The 17,066-nt window shown below is 42.8% G+C and overlaps 1 protein-coding gene across 1 annotated transcript in view; it reads left to right on the plus strand.

The window, feature by feature from the left end:
• Window positions 1-13,657: 13,657 nt before the first annotated feature.
• Window positions 13,658-17,066, plus strand: part of LAMA4 (laminin subunit alpha 4) — a 146,581-nt gene continuing 143,172 nt past the window's right edge. The window contains exon 1 of the mRNA XM_028104167.2: window positions 13,658-13,891. Within this exon, the coding sequence (XP_027959968.2) occupies window positions 13,697-13,891 (195 nt within the window). The 5' untranslated portion in view covers window positions 13,658-13,696. The remainder of the gene's footprint in view (window positions 13,892-17,066) is intronic.

The raw sequence follows: 17,066 nt of genomic DNA on the forward strand, positions 1-17,066 counted from the left end.
AACCACCCACTTTACACTTTACACAAGGCCTTGCCAAAGAACACACAGTTTGGTGACAGTTCAATACAATGGCCTCTAAAAATATGCAAAAAGTATTCAAAACATATGAATAAATGGATTGCGAGGCATTTGTGAGGACCCTGATAGGGTAAAGAGAAAGGACTTGTGGTTGAGAGCCTGCACTGTACTATGGCATTCTGTGCCAATGATACGCAGCCTGTGAGCTGGAGCAGGGGAGAGAAGTGGGTGGAGTATGAGAGTGTGGTAGGTAGAGATGAATCCCAGGATACTGACTATTGCATGGATGACTGACAGACAGGACTTTAGAACTGACTGATTGATTCAAATGAGCAATGGTCCACTGGATCGCTCCACTTTCTTCCAGGGAATCCTAGCTATGCTGGGGTTACAGTTAGTTAAGTGGGGTAAAGGTGTTGCCCCAATTGTAAAGGCAGCACCCACTGACTTAATAAAACATGAAGTCTCATCACTGAATCAAAATGTCTGGCAGTTCCCAGAATCCTTGGGGTGAATCCTGACCTACCACTTTTGAGTAGGTTTAGCTAGCAGCTCAGCCTTTCATTAAGGCAGTGGCTGGTTAAGGCTAAGCATCCTGGAAGGTGTTTCTGGAATAGAGGCTCAGCCATTTAGCCAGCCTGCTGGACACCCTATCCATAGTGTACCTTCCTCCTAGATCCAAGTGACTCCTGCCAGATTGATGTATTACCATGATGTCCAGCCATGGTACAGTAAGGGAATTGTCAGAATGGAGGGTAGACCACAGCATATGGTACTGTCTACCATTCCAAGGAGGGGTCAGAGGCAACCATGTAAGTTATTAAAAGGGGTGAGTATGAGGAGAAAGAAAGGCACAATGTTCTTCTGATCTCTCTGTGATTGCTTTGTGTTTTAATGCTCCTGGCTTTTTGCTTTTTGTTTATTTTTAAATTTCTTTTCTTCTTATGATTTATCTTTATATCTATACCATGCATACACCAGAAGGATTGAGTTTGCCTGTGTTCTACCTTGGCCATATGTGCTACTAAAAGCTATGTAATGGTCAATGGTCTCAAATTCTGTGCTGTTTTATTGGGCTAAATAAGAACATTTTCCATGAAAGATTGAGTTCTATTTAGTCTAAGTAGTAGGTTGCATAAAATCTGTTAGTAAATAAGGAATCCACACACCAAATTACATCATACTGATTTGCCATGTCCCTCACCATCCTGCACACAAGCAGATACTCCTTGTTCTTCTATATAGTTCAGTCAAGCCTGTGTCTACACTTGGCCTTGGCCTTATGAATTTCATACACATTTTGTTCACAGCTTACCCTTTTGCTTTTTACCAATTGCGATCATATATTTAACATATTCACACAGGGCAAGGATGAAATGATTCACAGCTAAGAAAAAACATGGACTAAAGGAAAGGAATGGAATTCTACTTCGTTATAACTCAATAAATGTTTTTTGAATGGCCCTGCAGGTGACCTAATGACTGGGAGCATCCACCCTATTCTTCCAGTAGAGTCACAATTTCCTGTTGCAGTATCCTGTGTAGTTTGCCTGGTCTTTTTCCATCTCCAGCACTACCGATTTGATAGCCTATTGTTCTAAGAAGTACATAGCATAGGGCCAGTGAAGGGCTGTATAACAGAGGGGTGAATTGAGGACAGAAAACATATTTCTAAATTCTTTTCCTTTTGCGGTCTCCAGCAGCATTATTTCTTTTCTGGCCTGTAGTTCTGAATCTGGCAGAGTTTAAAATAATAACTCATATTTCTCTTCCCTTTGTTGCATTTGATTTGTTACATTAACTGTCCACAGGCCTTCCTGAGGCACCTAAAATATGGCTTCAGGCACAAATCACCAGACCCTGGGTTTAATTATTCCAGCAGGGAAGGCCATGGCATAGTCCTATTAGTGTTACTTTCTAAGCCATCCATCTGCTCCTGGCCATGTTCAGAACAGTCAATGTCTGGGGATAGGTCCCTTCCTAGAACATAAGAGCCTTGAGGCTGAGTGGGACCCCAGGTACACCTTGTTTCACTTTTCATTTTATAGAGGGAAGGAGTGAAGACCAGGGAGCTTAGAAGACTAGCTCAAGGCTGAGACTAGTGAGGTGCAGTCCTGGGATGGGAATACCAGGTCTCCAGCCCGTAGTGTAGAGCCTTTTCTCCTCCCTGTGCTTTCTCCTGGGCCCTCCAACCAGAAGAAGAATACAAGTGTGAGCTATGGCAAATGCAATCCTCAAGTTTTCTGTGCTCAGGTAAACCATTTAATAAAGAAAGAGAACAAGGCTTCACTTTTATTCAGTCATTTAATGATTAAATGTGTCTCCTTCCAAATACAGGCTCTTTCTCTCTTCCTACCTCATAATCGATTATTTTGTCCTTGGTATTTTCATTTTTAAATAAATATTAATTTAAGAATGATAATAAGTGAATTGTTTTTCAAAATCTGAGGGGCAGTAATCTTGAACATTTCTCTTTTTGTATGCATGCTGCTCAGCTATGACTTATTTTGGGTTGTGCACGTCACAAATGTCAAAGACTGATGACTTTGGGAGCCAGAGGGGATGGGAAGAAATCAGGCCAGGTTGAGAAGCTTGAAGATCAGCTTTGGGTCACGGTCTGCTCTCACTGACGTTTCCGTCTCTCCCAGCTTCGAGTTGGATGATGGTGCTTACCCCACAGAGTTGTGGGGGGAATTGCTTTGGACGGTGCAGGTGACAGCATTCTGCATGCTCTAAATGATGGAAAATGAAAACCAATGTAAAAATGCCATAATTCTAAAAGCCTTTAGTAATTATAGAGTCTGAATTTGAATGCCTGAGAATACCAGACAGGAAAATGGCCCCTAAATTATGGTCTAGTTCCCTAGAAAAGCCTGTTCACTTCTAGTCCCTTATTCCTAGGGAATAAGTCTGAGTCTACAAATGAAAATTCAAAAAGAGAACTGAGTCAATTAAGGACATGATTCATACTGAAATCGCTTTGGACTAAAAGGGTAAAGTAATTAAGGATGGCGTAGTTGGAGCCATGAATTATCTGGATGGGGCTAAGGATTAAGATGGGACCTGTAATGAAGGGCTAGATGTTGTGTTAGGTTGATAATGAGACCAGAACCATGTATTAGCCTGAGTAGCAGCCTCTTTGAGAAAGGTTAGCAAATATTAAATACTGTGTTGATAATAAAACATCTGCAATTAAATTATTGCTTCCAGATATTAAAATTACTGAAAGAAAAGTGAAAAATACTTACTGAATTATGCTATAAATAACAAAGAATTCTATTAACTTTATAATTATCAGCCTGTTTTTCCAGTTTTCTCCAGAACACGTTAGTCATATAACAGTAATAATATTAGTATTATTAGTAATAACAATAATAGCAGCTAAAGTTTATTGAGTGCTCACTATGTTTCAAGCATTATTCCGGGAAATTTATGTGTGTTATCTTATTTTACCCTCACAAAAACTCTATGAGACAGGTATACTTCCCACTTCATAGATGTGGCAGCTGAGACTTTGAGCATGAAATCACTTTCCAAGATCACACAGCTAGTAAGTAGGAAAATTGAGGGATACAAACAGACAATCTGAATCTGTAGACTGGCTTTTTAACAACTGCATCGAATTTCTCTTTTAGTGAAGATCTACAGGTTGACAAACTTATGGAAAAACAATATATTCCATACGTAAATTTTGCTTTTATGATGACTTCCTCCAGAAGACTAACATGGCTGCTCTGCAAACCAGCATCTTCTCTTTCTCCCTGATACACTCATCACAGTCTCTTTCAAAATCACATGTTTCTCAAATTCCTACTATTCTTGTTTCAGAATCCCTTTGGCTGTCAGTAAGGGAAAATCTAACTCAAATTGGCAATAAAAGGTATTTCTTCACCCCTGAAATTGAAAGTTCGGAGGTCAGTTTGATTTCACAGCTAAACAACATCTTTCAGGACCCATTTTATTCCACTTTTTACTCTGCCTTCTGTGGGGTCATTTTCTCTTAAAAATGGCTTCCCTTGGGATTGCCAATTACTCCAAGGGAAACAAAGTCTCTCTTCCATATACAAAAGAGAAAAGCTGCCAACCTCTAGAAGCTCTCCCCAAAAAACCCCTAGAAAACCTCTTTCCGGAAGACCCGAACAAACCTCTCCTTCCATCTGATTGACCTGTTGGTCATATGACAATCTCTGACCCTATAATTACGTTCCACTATGGGTTGGGATTCCAGTGATTCATTTAGATCTGAAACAGATGCCCCACACCCAGAAAAATGAGACCCTAGCATAAGTCCTGTGTGGAGGAGGTATGAATTCTCCCTGGAAAATAAGAGTTGTAACCAGGAGCTCTTTTAATGTCCTCTAGAGTTCCCATCATCATCTCTAGGGTCCCGACAATGTCAGGGTAAGAACCAGTCTAGAAATCTGAATAGAGAAATTTGGTTGTATTTAAAGGTGATAACCTGTTTATGCATTATTTTATTAGTAAGAAACTGCATGGACTACGATCCCAAATATTATATTTTTTCGTTTTGACATATGTATGTATTATATATATATAATATATATGTTTCTTTTTAATTACTAAAAAGGAAAAAAGACCTTGGGAGTTGATTTAATAGGAAATATTATCTTTTTTTAATGTTTACTTTTTTCAGTAATCTCTACACCCAATGTGGGGCTTGAACTCATAACCTGGAGATCAAGAGTCCCATGCTCTTCCCACTGAAACAGCCAGGCACCCTGGAATGATTATCTTTTTTTAAATAAAGGAAATAAGTTATGCACTTAGCTTGCCATAAATGTAATTAAAGTTAGTGTGGGACTTTTGAGAAAATAAATGAGGCAGGACAAACAAAGAAGAAGAAGAAAAAGAAAAGAAAGCAAGACTGAGAGAGAAAGGAAGGGAGAAACCATTAGTGGGTTATTTGGAAGTAATCAAAATAGTCCAAGGAGACCCAGGGCCAGTAATTAATGAACTTTACTAATGGATGAGGTATGCGATGGATAGAAGCTATCTCATAGGGATTACTGTCAGGCGACACCTTCCACTGACAAAAGAGCCAACTTCTTGTGGCTTGGTAAATTCGCTACAGTGTGTGCTGGCTAGGAAACACAGTGTCAAACACTGCTTTCTTTCTCTCCAATAGGAGGGGCTGACTCCATTCAAGCTAAAATTCATCTGAGCTTCAAGGAAATACTGGTTTTACAAATTGAAATGTCTGTGTTACATCTGCATTGCCCCAGGAATGAGGAGTTGCTTTCAGGGGACACAGTGACAGTTCATAAGATTTATTCGGTTTGTCACCTGAGGCCTAAACTGTTATTGCAACAATCTCCGGCTGGTCCCCTGGGCTCCTGTCTCTCCACTCCAGTGCGCCTTCCTCACTGTTATCTGATTAACCCTTCTTAACTCCCCCTGTGATCTTCTCTTTCCCTTCTAGTAGTAAACTAGTGATCAAATCCATATCTATCTTTTCCATATTATCTCCCATTATCCACCCAAACAACCTCTGCACGATGCTTCAGCTAATCTGCCCTTGCTCTTACTTGAATATGCATGTGATTTCCCGTTCCTATCCATTCCGATCCTTGCGTTTCTGCTGTTCCATTTGCCTGAAATTCCCTTCTCCGTGCCCTTCCCTCACCCATCTCCCCATACCTAATTCTTCTAACTGTGTGGAGATCCAGCTCCGATCTATAATGCTTTCTCTTCTCATGAGCTCAAAGTATCCGTCCCTGCTTTAACCCTCAAGAGCAATGGATTTGTGCCCATCTCGAACACCTACTGACTTGAATTATAGGTGTTGCTGTTACCTGAATGCTATAAATCTCCCTTATTAGACTATAAGACAAAGTTATTACCTATTATTATCCACAGTGCCTTGCACTTAGTAGATCCCCATAAAAAGACAGTGTGTGTTTTATGTATTATGTATTATGAATATGTAATGTTTTCAAAAAAGTCTTTAAGTAAAGAAAAATCTGATCTAAGAGGCATCTCAAAAAAAATCCTCCCACACTAAACTCTTCATCATCTACATTCCTCTAAATGGCTCTTCCTTTCCCTTTAGTAATGACAAATCAATCATTCAAGTCTGCTCAGGCCAAAAAGATGGAGTCCTTTCTTATTCTCATTCCCCATATCCAGAAAATCTTACTGGTTCTATGTTTAAAATAGACCCAGAATTTGATGACCTCTCACCTCTAATGTTAACATTGTGGACCAAGCCCCTATCGTCTCTCACCTGAATTGTTGCCATAGCCTCGAAATGGTCTCCCTGGATCCTCCCTCATCTTTTCCCTCTACCCCTGTTCCCACATGGCAGACAAAATAAGTCCAGTCATGTTATTTTCAGGCACAGAGCCCTCCAAATATTTCCCATTTCACTCAGACCAAAGTTTTTATAATTATCTTGATGGTCCTATATAATCCACCCCACACAGCCCCTTACCTTTCAGGCTATTTCCAGCTACTTTGCCTCCACCCCTTCATTCTTGCCTCTTCCTCAACAAGGCAAGTGCTTTCCACCCTCTGCAACCTGCACACTCTATCGCCCTTACCCCGCTTATTTTTTTCCCCATAGCACTTTCCATTTAACACACTGTATTCCATGCATACGTATTCCTTTTGCTTGATTGTTTATTCTCTCTCTCCTACACTTGCCTCAATTAGAATGTAAACTTCATGAAGGCAGAAATTTTTGTCTGATTTCTACTTTGTCCTATCCTCAGGGCTGAGAAAAGTGCCAGTTGCCAAGTAGACATTGCAAATGTTTGTTGAATGAACGGACGATGAATAAATCTTATTTAGAGTGTTAAATATTCAGGAGCTACAGGCCACCTAACAGATGTGGTGGACAATGACTTGAGACTCTTTCTCCGAAAGGTCTGAATCTGTACATTTGAACTTTTAGAACCAGATCAGTTTCTCACTTGTTAGAGAAGCAATAACTGTACTTCAATTCCAAACTGTAAAGCACAGTGCAAATTTGAGACATTATTATGGTTATGCTCTAGTTCTGACATTTTTTTCCAAGACCAGTTGATTCCTAAGGTGAGCACATCCAGCATGCGTTTTCTAGGGGATAATGCAACGGATACAGAGCTAGACTGCATAGAGCTTTTGAGTTAGATTCTTACAGACCAGTTTCTGCCACTGCTCACACAAAGCAGGTTAGAACACATTTTAACCCCCCGCCCTGCTTATACACCCACCGGGGTGTATAAGCAATCCTTCTCTTAAGGAATCTTCTCTTCCCTTTGTGGTGCTTGGGTTGGGGTGGGTGCAAGGATATAAGAACCCAGTGTCTTAGGTCTCTTCTTTTGAATGTTGCCCAATTCTTAATTGTATCATTTCATTATCGTGTCCCAGGGGCTCCTATTTTATATTGATCTCATCACTGAGCTGATGGATGTTGTAACCTCTGTTCTCAGTTGATTACTTCACCGCTGAGCAGCAATCACTTCCCTTTAGCCTGATGAAGTAATTATCCTGGTGGACCTAAGCGATGGCCACAGCCAAGGTGGTCGATAATCCTCGTTAGAACCATTCTCTCTCATCTGTTGGTTCCACCTGTTTCTCCATCAGGCTGACCCACTAGGATCAGGATGTCCTCATTGCTGTTATCATTCCCCAGTGCAATCCGGGCCCTCCTCTTCACTGTAGGGTCCCAGCCCTAGGGGCTTAAGAGCCAGTGCGAGAAGAAAGGGCTTCCCAACCTCCTACTGGTGTCTCAGCGAGGCCCTCTAGTCAAGGTCCCATCCATACCCGAGAATCCTCCCCAAATATAAATCTCAATACCCTGAGTTTTTCACAGTAACATACTGAGGTTACACTGACATGGAGGAAAAGCTTAAAAATGCTATGCACACTGTGATTCATTTTTGTTTTTGCTTTGTTTATTTTTTAAAGATTTATTTATTTATTGCAGAGAGAGAGAGACAGTGCACGTGTGGGGAGAGGGGCGAAGGAAGAGGAAGACAGAGTATCTCAAGCAGACTCCCTGCTGAGCATGGAACCCAGTGCAGAGCTAGATCTTACCACCCTGAGATCATGACCTGAGCCAAAAATCAAGAGGCAGAAGCTCAACTGACTGAGCCACCCAGATGTCCCATTTCAACTTGTTTTTGTATGAAAAAATAGAATATATAAAATGGATATATAAAATATATTTATGCATATACAAAATATATATCAAATGGAATACATAAAATATTTAAAACATGATACAGATGCAAAAAAAAAAATTGATATAGATGCAGCAGAAGTCTGAAGGTATTTACTCCCAAACATTTCCAGTGTTGTAAATCTATATCCCAGGGAGGTATGATTACTGGTGACCACTATTTCCTCATTTTTTGCTATCTGTGATTTCCAATTTGACTATAATTACATCTGCTACATTTTAAATTATTTAAATGCAACCACGATTATGTCATTCCCGGGCTTCAATTTCTTCACCTAAAGTTTAAAAAGTGACAACAGTTTTGTGATGAGGTTGGTCAGAGAAGCAAGGGCGCACCATCACCTGCCATGAGGTCTCCGGCAGTCAAGTGGCAGGAAGGAAAGGTGGAGAGTGGTGTCTGACACCACTTGTGAGGAGGAACAACAGCAAGAGAGCTGGGGGAGCGTGGGCACTTCTGAGTGTCTTTCTTCCCCACAGGACATTGTGCCTATACATAACAATAGTGTTGTTGTACATTTCAAAACCAGTGAAGAGGGTCTATGTCCTGTTAAGTTCTCACCACAATGAAATGTAAACACTTTGTTAACTTAAAAGAAGTTGTTCTTCCCCCATGGGTTTCCTCAGGCTTTTGTTCAGGACCTCCATGTGACTGTGACAAGGGTCTCGGGGTTGAGATTGGCAGGCGAGAAGACCCCTGTAGTCCTAGGCTACTATGACCTGGATGGAGGAAAAGCTGAGGGATGAGAGGAGGCTGGGAAGCTCTTTGTTCTCCCTCAGCCTGTCCCAGGCCCTGAAGGCAACGACTGTGTGCCCTGAACAGGCACCCAAAGAGCCTTCAGAATCCCATGATTCTCTCACCCATCATGTGGCAGCAAGTCTCTGAAGTGATTGTTCCTCTGCAAATGGCAGCTTTCTTTCCTCTCATCACAGAGGACTCAGCAGGGTTTCCCCCTTCTTCCAGCCAGCAGAGTCCCAAGAAAGGCCTTGTTCTACATAGTTTATTAGCAGCTCATCTGGACTTTGCCTTTGAATTCCTGTTAACCACTTTGCATTCACTATGGGGTCAACTTACAGTCTGCCTCAGCGGACTCTGAATTCCTTCAGAGTTAGGATATGTGTTTATTATCTTTCCTTCAGCATCCAACCTGCCATACTGAAGTGTTCAACAAATGCAGAGTAAATAAATGAAAACATGAATTAATGAATAACTTAATAAAGGATGGATGGATGGATGGATGGATGGATGGATGGATGGATGGAAAGAATGCAGAAAGCACATGTTAAAAGCCAAATGAGGCTGTGACAAGTGTCAGAGCCCAGAGAGGAAGTGTAGATAGCACAGGCTGTCCACATCCTGAACAAACGTCTGAGAAAACAGATGAGAGGAAGAATGGCTTTTAGGAGGCGCCCCCCCCCCCGCCCCAGCTCTCTTGCTGTTGTTCCTCCTCACATGGCTGGACTCCCACCAGAGTCGTCCACAGAGGAGAAGCGCAGCCTGAGAGGAGAGGGGTGTCAGCAGAAAAGAGACACCCCTCTCCACCTTTCCTTCCTGCCACTTGACCACCTCATGGCAGGTGATGGTTCACCCTTGCTTCTCTGACCAACCTCATCACAAAATTGTTGTCACTAGTACACAGTCCCACAACAATCCTGTCTAATTATGTCCTAGATTAGCACCTAAAAATCCAAAATAGCATCTGACGTGACTTTCTATTTACAGAGGGGCATATGGGATGCATTAACAACACCCTTGCTGAATCTTTGGATGCTGTGGACAGGCCCGACAAGTGCTGAAGGGAGTGGGCAGCCCTGATATTTATCTGCTGATAAGTGCACCCACTGGGGGACTCAGAAGGGAATTCCAGAACGTTCTTTTGATAAAGACTCCAAGCCACCAGATCTGTTGCTGCCAGAACTAAAAATAGTTGAGTGTAGTTGGGAAAGCATGGGTCTGGAAGTGGGAAGGTGTGGGGTCCTCATCCTGCATTAACTGGCTTCATGTCCTTGCCATTTAACCTGTTCACCTCCCTAATGGCGGCGCTCTCTTCTGTGCATCAGGGGTTATGGAGCAGCACTCCTTTGATCACGGGGCATGTGCAAGTCCCAAGGGAGATAATGAACGTGAAAGTATTTGGCCAATGCCCAGCCCCAGTCTCAAGAGATGAGCACGAGGGAGGGTCGTGATAAGAAAGCAGCCACACTGAAGACGCTCGTTCTGTTCTCAGTCTTCCATTGTAGCAGGAGTAAAATCCTCCCACACTCTGGCTTTTAAGGGTCTGGGGATGGCCCTCTGGGAGGAGATGATTCTTTGTTCTACTGCCTCCTAACTTTCTATGCAACAGTCAACCACGCTCTCTTCTTTCCTGCCCTGCCCTATCACTCTATCATCCATGACCGCCTCATTCATGCTTAATATGGGGAAGGCCCACATAGCAGCCCAGAAATGTGAACGGCTATTCTCAGCCAATGTGAGGTTACCCAAGCTACAGGATAAATAAACATGATTATTTTTCCTCTTTAAAAATAGTTATTCTGTTCTTTTTTAAGACTTTGAAATACAGTCTAGTTAAATAGTCTATATTGAGCACTGACTATATGCCAGGCTGTTAATGCTTTACTTACATTATTTCATTTACTATTCATAATAATTCAGTGCAAGAGGTATCATTGACCCCTTTTACTTTACAGGTGAGGAAACTGGCATCCAGAGAGACTATGTGTGTGCCAAGCTCCCAGAACTGTAAACCGACCTATGATTTGAACCTTATTTTATTTCATACAAAACCCATGCTCTTATGTGTTATGCTTTTGGCCTCAAAAATAATAGTTTATCTGCAAAAAGAAGATGAGGAGGAGGAATTGGAAGCACATATTTAATCAACAATCAAAAGTTTATGGGTCTTGGACAAATACACTCCCACCCCCACCATTCAGGCCTTTCCCAAAACCTGAACATGGTCTTGTAGGTAGAGAGAAGAGGCTCAAGTCAAATACAAAGTGTGTGATTGATTGACAGTGAGTGAAGAACAGGACATAATCCTTCAGAAAACAAACGTGAACAATTTTTGTGTACTGAAGAGGTCTATCTCTGAGGTCAGAATAGGATGCATATATTATTGCTATTATTATTATTATTTTATTATTACTTGAAGTTTTTTCAAGGGAGAATGGAACAGGATAATTGAACATCAATTTTTCCTCTTAGACCCCTAGCCATCTTGCCTCCCAACACCAGTCTCTTCAAGAACCAACCAAACATATTTTTAAGTACTTTCACTTAATTTAGTGGGTTATCGAGTTTATGTGGCAAATGATCATAGTTTAGCTTACTGGTTTATTACAATGTTATCTTTATATCTTAAAATGAAAACATTACAAATACTTGGGGTTGTATGAGAAATTTTTGTTTCTACCAGCTTTGACACCTTTGCCTCATATCATTTTATTGTCCAAAATCAATGACCTTGGGGCGCCTGGGTGGCTCAGTAAGTGTCTGCCTTTGGTCCAGGTCATGATCCCAGGGTCCTGGGATAGAGCCCCATGTCGGGCTCCCTGCTCAGCGGGGGGATCTACTTCTCCCTCTACCTCTGCCCCTCTTCCCTGCTTGTGTTCTCTCTCTCTCTCTCTCTCAAATAAATTAAATAAAAATCTTTAAAAAAAAAAATCAGTGACCTTACCATCAGATAGTAGTACTTTCACCATTTCCCCACTACCAAATGTATGTAACGATACCTGTCTCATGGGATTATACCAATGATGAAATTAAATGAGATAATTTACACAAACTTTTTGGCACATAGAAAGTACTCAAAAAATAGGAATGTCATCTCTCCTATTCCAGATTTGTGTCCTTTATTTCATGAGTTTCAGTGCGGTGTAGATGTGAAAGACTGTTTTGGAATCAGTGATGCCCCAGGACAAACCTTAGCTTAGCTTTCTACCAGCTGTGTGATGTTGGGCAAATGTCTTAGTCTCCCAGGACCCCCTTTTTTTTTGTAAAAAGGAAATAATAGTCCTCTTTTCCAGGAATGTTACAAAATAACGTATACAAAGTATCTGACATATAGTAGGTGCAAAATAAATGAGTGGGTTTTTTTCTTAGATAAAGTAACTTCTGTCCTATAAAATAGAGCTAATGATTAAGTTTTATGAAAATGCTTTATTGCATGACTATGGATAATTGTGAACATCTAGAGACATACTTGGGTGTTATTTTAAGGTTGCTTCATCTAACCCTTTTCAAGCCATGTTCAGGTCGTGTGGGAATGTTTAAAGCTCCATTATGAAGCCAAGGTAAGCAAAGGTACCTATCGGCTGCAGTGACCACTGACCTATCCACAGGGGCACCCCCGCACAACTGTAGCCAACTTCACCCAAAGTCTAAGAAAGGTTACATGACTCACACAGATGTAGTAGGCATGAGATTACAGGCCTAGAGGAAGAGGCCAGGGCTGTGGGTAGTATATTTGACAGGCTCATACACTGCAAGCCTTGTTTCGGAGCCCTTACAAAGCACCTCTTTGGGATGAAAACAAGATGTTCTTTGTAAATAAAAGTTCATGCATTTGCGTAATGAAGTCATTTTCCAGCGCTGCAGTGAAAGATATTCTTCTCCCAAGCCCCCTGGGTGAGGACTGTCAAGAGGAAGACAGCGGCCAGCCAATCTCAATGAAGATAGCTCAAAGAGTGAAGCATTCCATCTTTAGAAAATGAGAAGAAACCTTGCTCAAAAAAGTGGGTGCCCTCCCCCTCTGCCATCAAGTGAAATTGCCTACCTCTGGCTCCCGCCCCTGGAATCCCTTTCCCACTCACTTCCCTGCAAACTAGGGGGCCACATAAGAGATCTACATAGATACAGATAAGACACCGGGCACCTTGACTAAATAAATAAGAGATGTGAGGAAGCAATCACAAAAGCTGAATATTCACGGGGTCCCTTGGAGGGGCTCCAAACTGAGACGGGTCGGGGAGGGCAGGCCAGGGAAAGGCCCAGAGCTCCGTGTGTGAAATGCCAGTTGGAGTGGGAGGGCCTGGAAGTGGAAGGTAGAAAGGGAGTGGTGCGAATGGATGTGAGGAGGAAGGCAAGACAGCGCAGCCCTCAGTCCCCACCCGCCCCGGCCAGGAGGTGGCCGGCGGCGCTCGCCCCAACCCCGTCTGCCTTTTGATGCTCAGCCTTAAGCTTCATCCATCTATACGCCCTTCAGCCAGAGCCTCTGGGGAGAGAGAAAGCGGGAGAGAAAAGTGCGAGAGGCAAACAGAGGGGGAAGAAGGAAAGAGGAGAGAGAAGGGGGGAAGGGGGACTCCCGCTCACTCGCTCCCTCTCCCTTTTTGACTAAGTTGCTCCTTGGGCAGCCTTGACTTCCCACATTGGACTCGGCGGAGGCCGAGAAGGTAGAGCAAGCGAGGCACCGCCGCCCCACGGCGGGGGGGCTACCGACGAGGACAAACCGCCGCCGAGCCCCAGTCAGAGCCCTGCTGGATGTCAGCGGAGAGATGGCCGTGAGCTCAGCCCGGTGCTCAGTCCTGCCGCTGTGGCTCCTCTGGGGCGCTGCGTGCGCCGCCGTGGCGACCGGGAACCACAACGCTTTTCCTTTTGACATTGAAGGGAGCTCAGCGGTCGGCAGACAAGACGCGCCCGAGACGAGCGAGCCCCGCGTGGCTCCCGGAAGGCTGCCGCCTGCTGCCAAGGTACAGTGTCCCTGCCATTGTCACCCTGCCGCGGCACCTGCGCCCCGCGGGGTGCGGGCGCCAAGCTCGCGTCCCCCTCCCTCCCCTCCTCTTTCCCTCCCCCATCCGCCTTGAGAGTTTCACCTACACCAGGTCCGTTCAGAAACTTGGATTGAAGAGTTTTAACTTTGTTAAGTTGGACTGCGACGTCGTGAGTTGAGGGTTGAGGCTTTGGAACATGTCACTGTTCAAACTAGCAGAAGTGCATGTGTCCTGTGTACTCCGAGTGAGGCTGCTTAGACTCTCACCTGGGGCTGCAGTGGCCCTTCTGTGACTTTCTGCCACTTGCATGTCCCAGGAGAGTCATTTTTGCCAAGCCACGGCTCCTAATGCGTGTGCCCTGTCCCTGGCTTCCTGCTCATCTGTGATGTTGGGACAATGGAAACAATACTGCGGGACCAATCCTTTTGTCATAAATCAAACAGAAGGTTCTCTGCAACAGGGGAGAGTGAGCCAGTGGCTGAGGGTGATGGGACACTACAGAATCTGTTGGGAAGCTGCAGAGCAGATACTTGAAATAGACGGGAGCCATCATATTCCCGAAGCAAGAAATTGTGATGAAAATCAAGCCCCATCCCAAAAGTTAAAATGATCAGGATATGCTATTGATGATATGGTTATGCAAAGAGCTGCTGTTTGAATACCTTACAATAGCTTTTATGTTGAAAGCACAACCAAAATGTAGTAATTGGGTAAAGGAGGATGAATCCAGAATAAGTGATTTAAGAGTCCCCTGAGCCAAGACGCACAACGGCATGTCCAGTACGTGGGAGATGCTAAGTAGGAGGAAAATGAAGTCACCTAAGTTCATGGGAAAGGAAGGAGCAATGGACCTAACATCACACACACACACACACACACACACACACACACACACACACACACACACGCTGTAGCTATGGTTCTAGCAACTATAGAACCAAAGCAGTTATGTGGATTGACACCACTTCTAACAGAACTGAAGTCTGGATTATTGCTATTAATCCTGCTAATTGTTAGTAGAATGGTAGTTCTTAATTATCACTACCAAAATAAGGTGCATGAAGATGGTCCTTCTCCAGGAGTGAGCCCCACCCACACCCCCCAAAAAAAGAGGGAGGGTGGGTAGGACCAGAGCATACCAACCTCCCACTGTGGTGCAAAAAGTAACCTCTGTGTGAAAGAGGGCGGCAGGCTTCTGCTCAGCTTCGTACTCCCCAGGCGTGGAGAGAAGCCAGGCCAGGAGAGACACCAATGGGAAGGCATTGCTTCTCCACAGGCTAGGAATTAACCCCCCTCCCCGAGGAAGCATTATTTCCACCTGTTGCTCTAAGCACAGAAAATCTCAGAGTGAAATGCCTAAGGGTAGGGTTGCCCTTTTATTAAGATAAAATACAAGACATCTAATTAAGTTTGAATTTCAGATAGCAACAAATAGATTTTTTGCTTATGTCTCAAATATTGCATGGGAGTATTTATAGTAAAAAAATTATTTATTATTTATCTGAAATTCAAATTTACCTAGGCATTCTGTATTTTTATCTGCTGATTTTGGAGATATGGGCACACATAACTTTTTGTAACGCTCATCCCACAAAAAGTAAGAAAATAATTATTTGATTTTCAGGGAACCTTAAATTTATTGCTGAGACCCTAAGTGATTTCTTATATACACATATGCTCAGTGAAATAATTGGAAGGCAGCACAGCAGAGTATTTTAAATGGCAGGCTTTGCACTCTGATGGTCCCAAGTTCAAATTTCAACTTTCCTGCTCCTTACCTGAGGCAAATCACAGATGCCCAAATTACAGAGAAAGGAACTGAGGCTTAGAGAAAGTATTGATGCCTACTTCATACTTCCTACAGTTACCATGATGAAATTAGATAAAATACACAGAAAGAATGCTTAACACAGTACTTGGTATAATAGCATAAATGCTTTATACATTCTGAATCTTACTATCAGTATAAAATATGCAGATGATTGGATTAAAAGAAACCCTTATTTGGGAATATTTCTCAGAATGTTATTTTTATGGTGCTATTTTACTTAATATTGCTATATCTCTGTTTGTCTGTATCTTTCCAACCAGGAAGAATATCGTATAGTGAGTTAAATTTGTAATACTGTCAGAGTCTAATAGGTTCAGAATGCCAGTTGAGGCTTTTGGTTTAGGAAAACAGAAAGAAGCTATTAGTCATTCCAGAAGGGTCAAAGTATATGATGTAGAAAGGGTGGGATTGGAGTAATTATGTTCCCACCGCATAGTTTCACATAATACCTCTAGTTAGCCTGCGGTCCCATGGCGATCCCAGGGCCCCAGCATTTAGATTCCCATGCTCTTTATAGCCAGTAAGGAGACCATAAACCAAATACATTCTGGAAATGTAATAACTTTGTAGAGACACTCTACTGAATTGGTTCAGGAGATTGTATTTACATCTATAGACAGAGAGAACGAGACCATGGACTCATATGACACATTATTCGTGGGAGGTTCGAGATGTGGCTGGAGCGACATTTTAAAAATACGTTCATTTTATTTGACTTGGATTTATATGAATGGTTTTTCCTCAAGTTTCCTTCAAAGTGAAGGAAGGAAAATACTAAGGCAAGCATGGAGCAGTAGGAGGTGCTTGGCTGATGGCCCTCCAAAGGCTCTCCCAAGCTCCTCGACAGCAAGGTTTGTACCCTCCCTACCCCTGGGTCCTCAGCTCTGAACACAGACCCCAGTCTCCCACACACTGCACTGCTCAGTGTGAGTTAGGGGATCAAAGACATTAAATGCACACTGAATAAAAGGATGAGGAGCACTGGCTGACCAAGAAGGGTCCTTCCTTTCCTTCTCAAACAAGCCCCAACGTCCCCCAGGATGCAAAGAGTTTGAAAAGGTAGCACCCACCAGTAACTCTGCGCTAAGGGGTAGGATTTTCCCTTCTGTTTTTTTACAAGCAATTTCCTGAGTCCATTATTGCTGAGTTTATGGTGAAAGCAATGATTCTCAGTAGGTGGGGGTGGGCAAAGTAGAGACTGGGTACTTTCAAAAAAGTATATTCACTCTTCTAATATTTTACATTTAAGAAAAGAAAGCCTTGATTTTTATCACACACACTCTAGCAAGTAAAATTAGGCAAAAGTCCTCTTAACCAATATGG

The sequence above is a fragment of the Eumetopias jubatus genome, unplaced genomic scaffold (genome assembly GCF_037043125.1).
Source record: "Eumetopias jubatus isolate StellerSeaLion01/CBP00866 unplaced genomic scaffold, mEumJub1_p1.0 scaffold_6, whole genome shotgun sequence".
Classification (NCBI taxonomy): domain Eukaryota; kingdom Metazoa; phylum Chordata; class Mammalia; order Carnivora; family Otariidae; genus Eumetopias; species Eumetopias jubatus.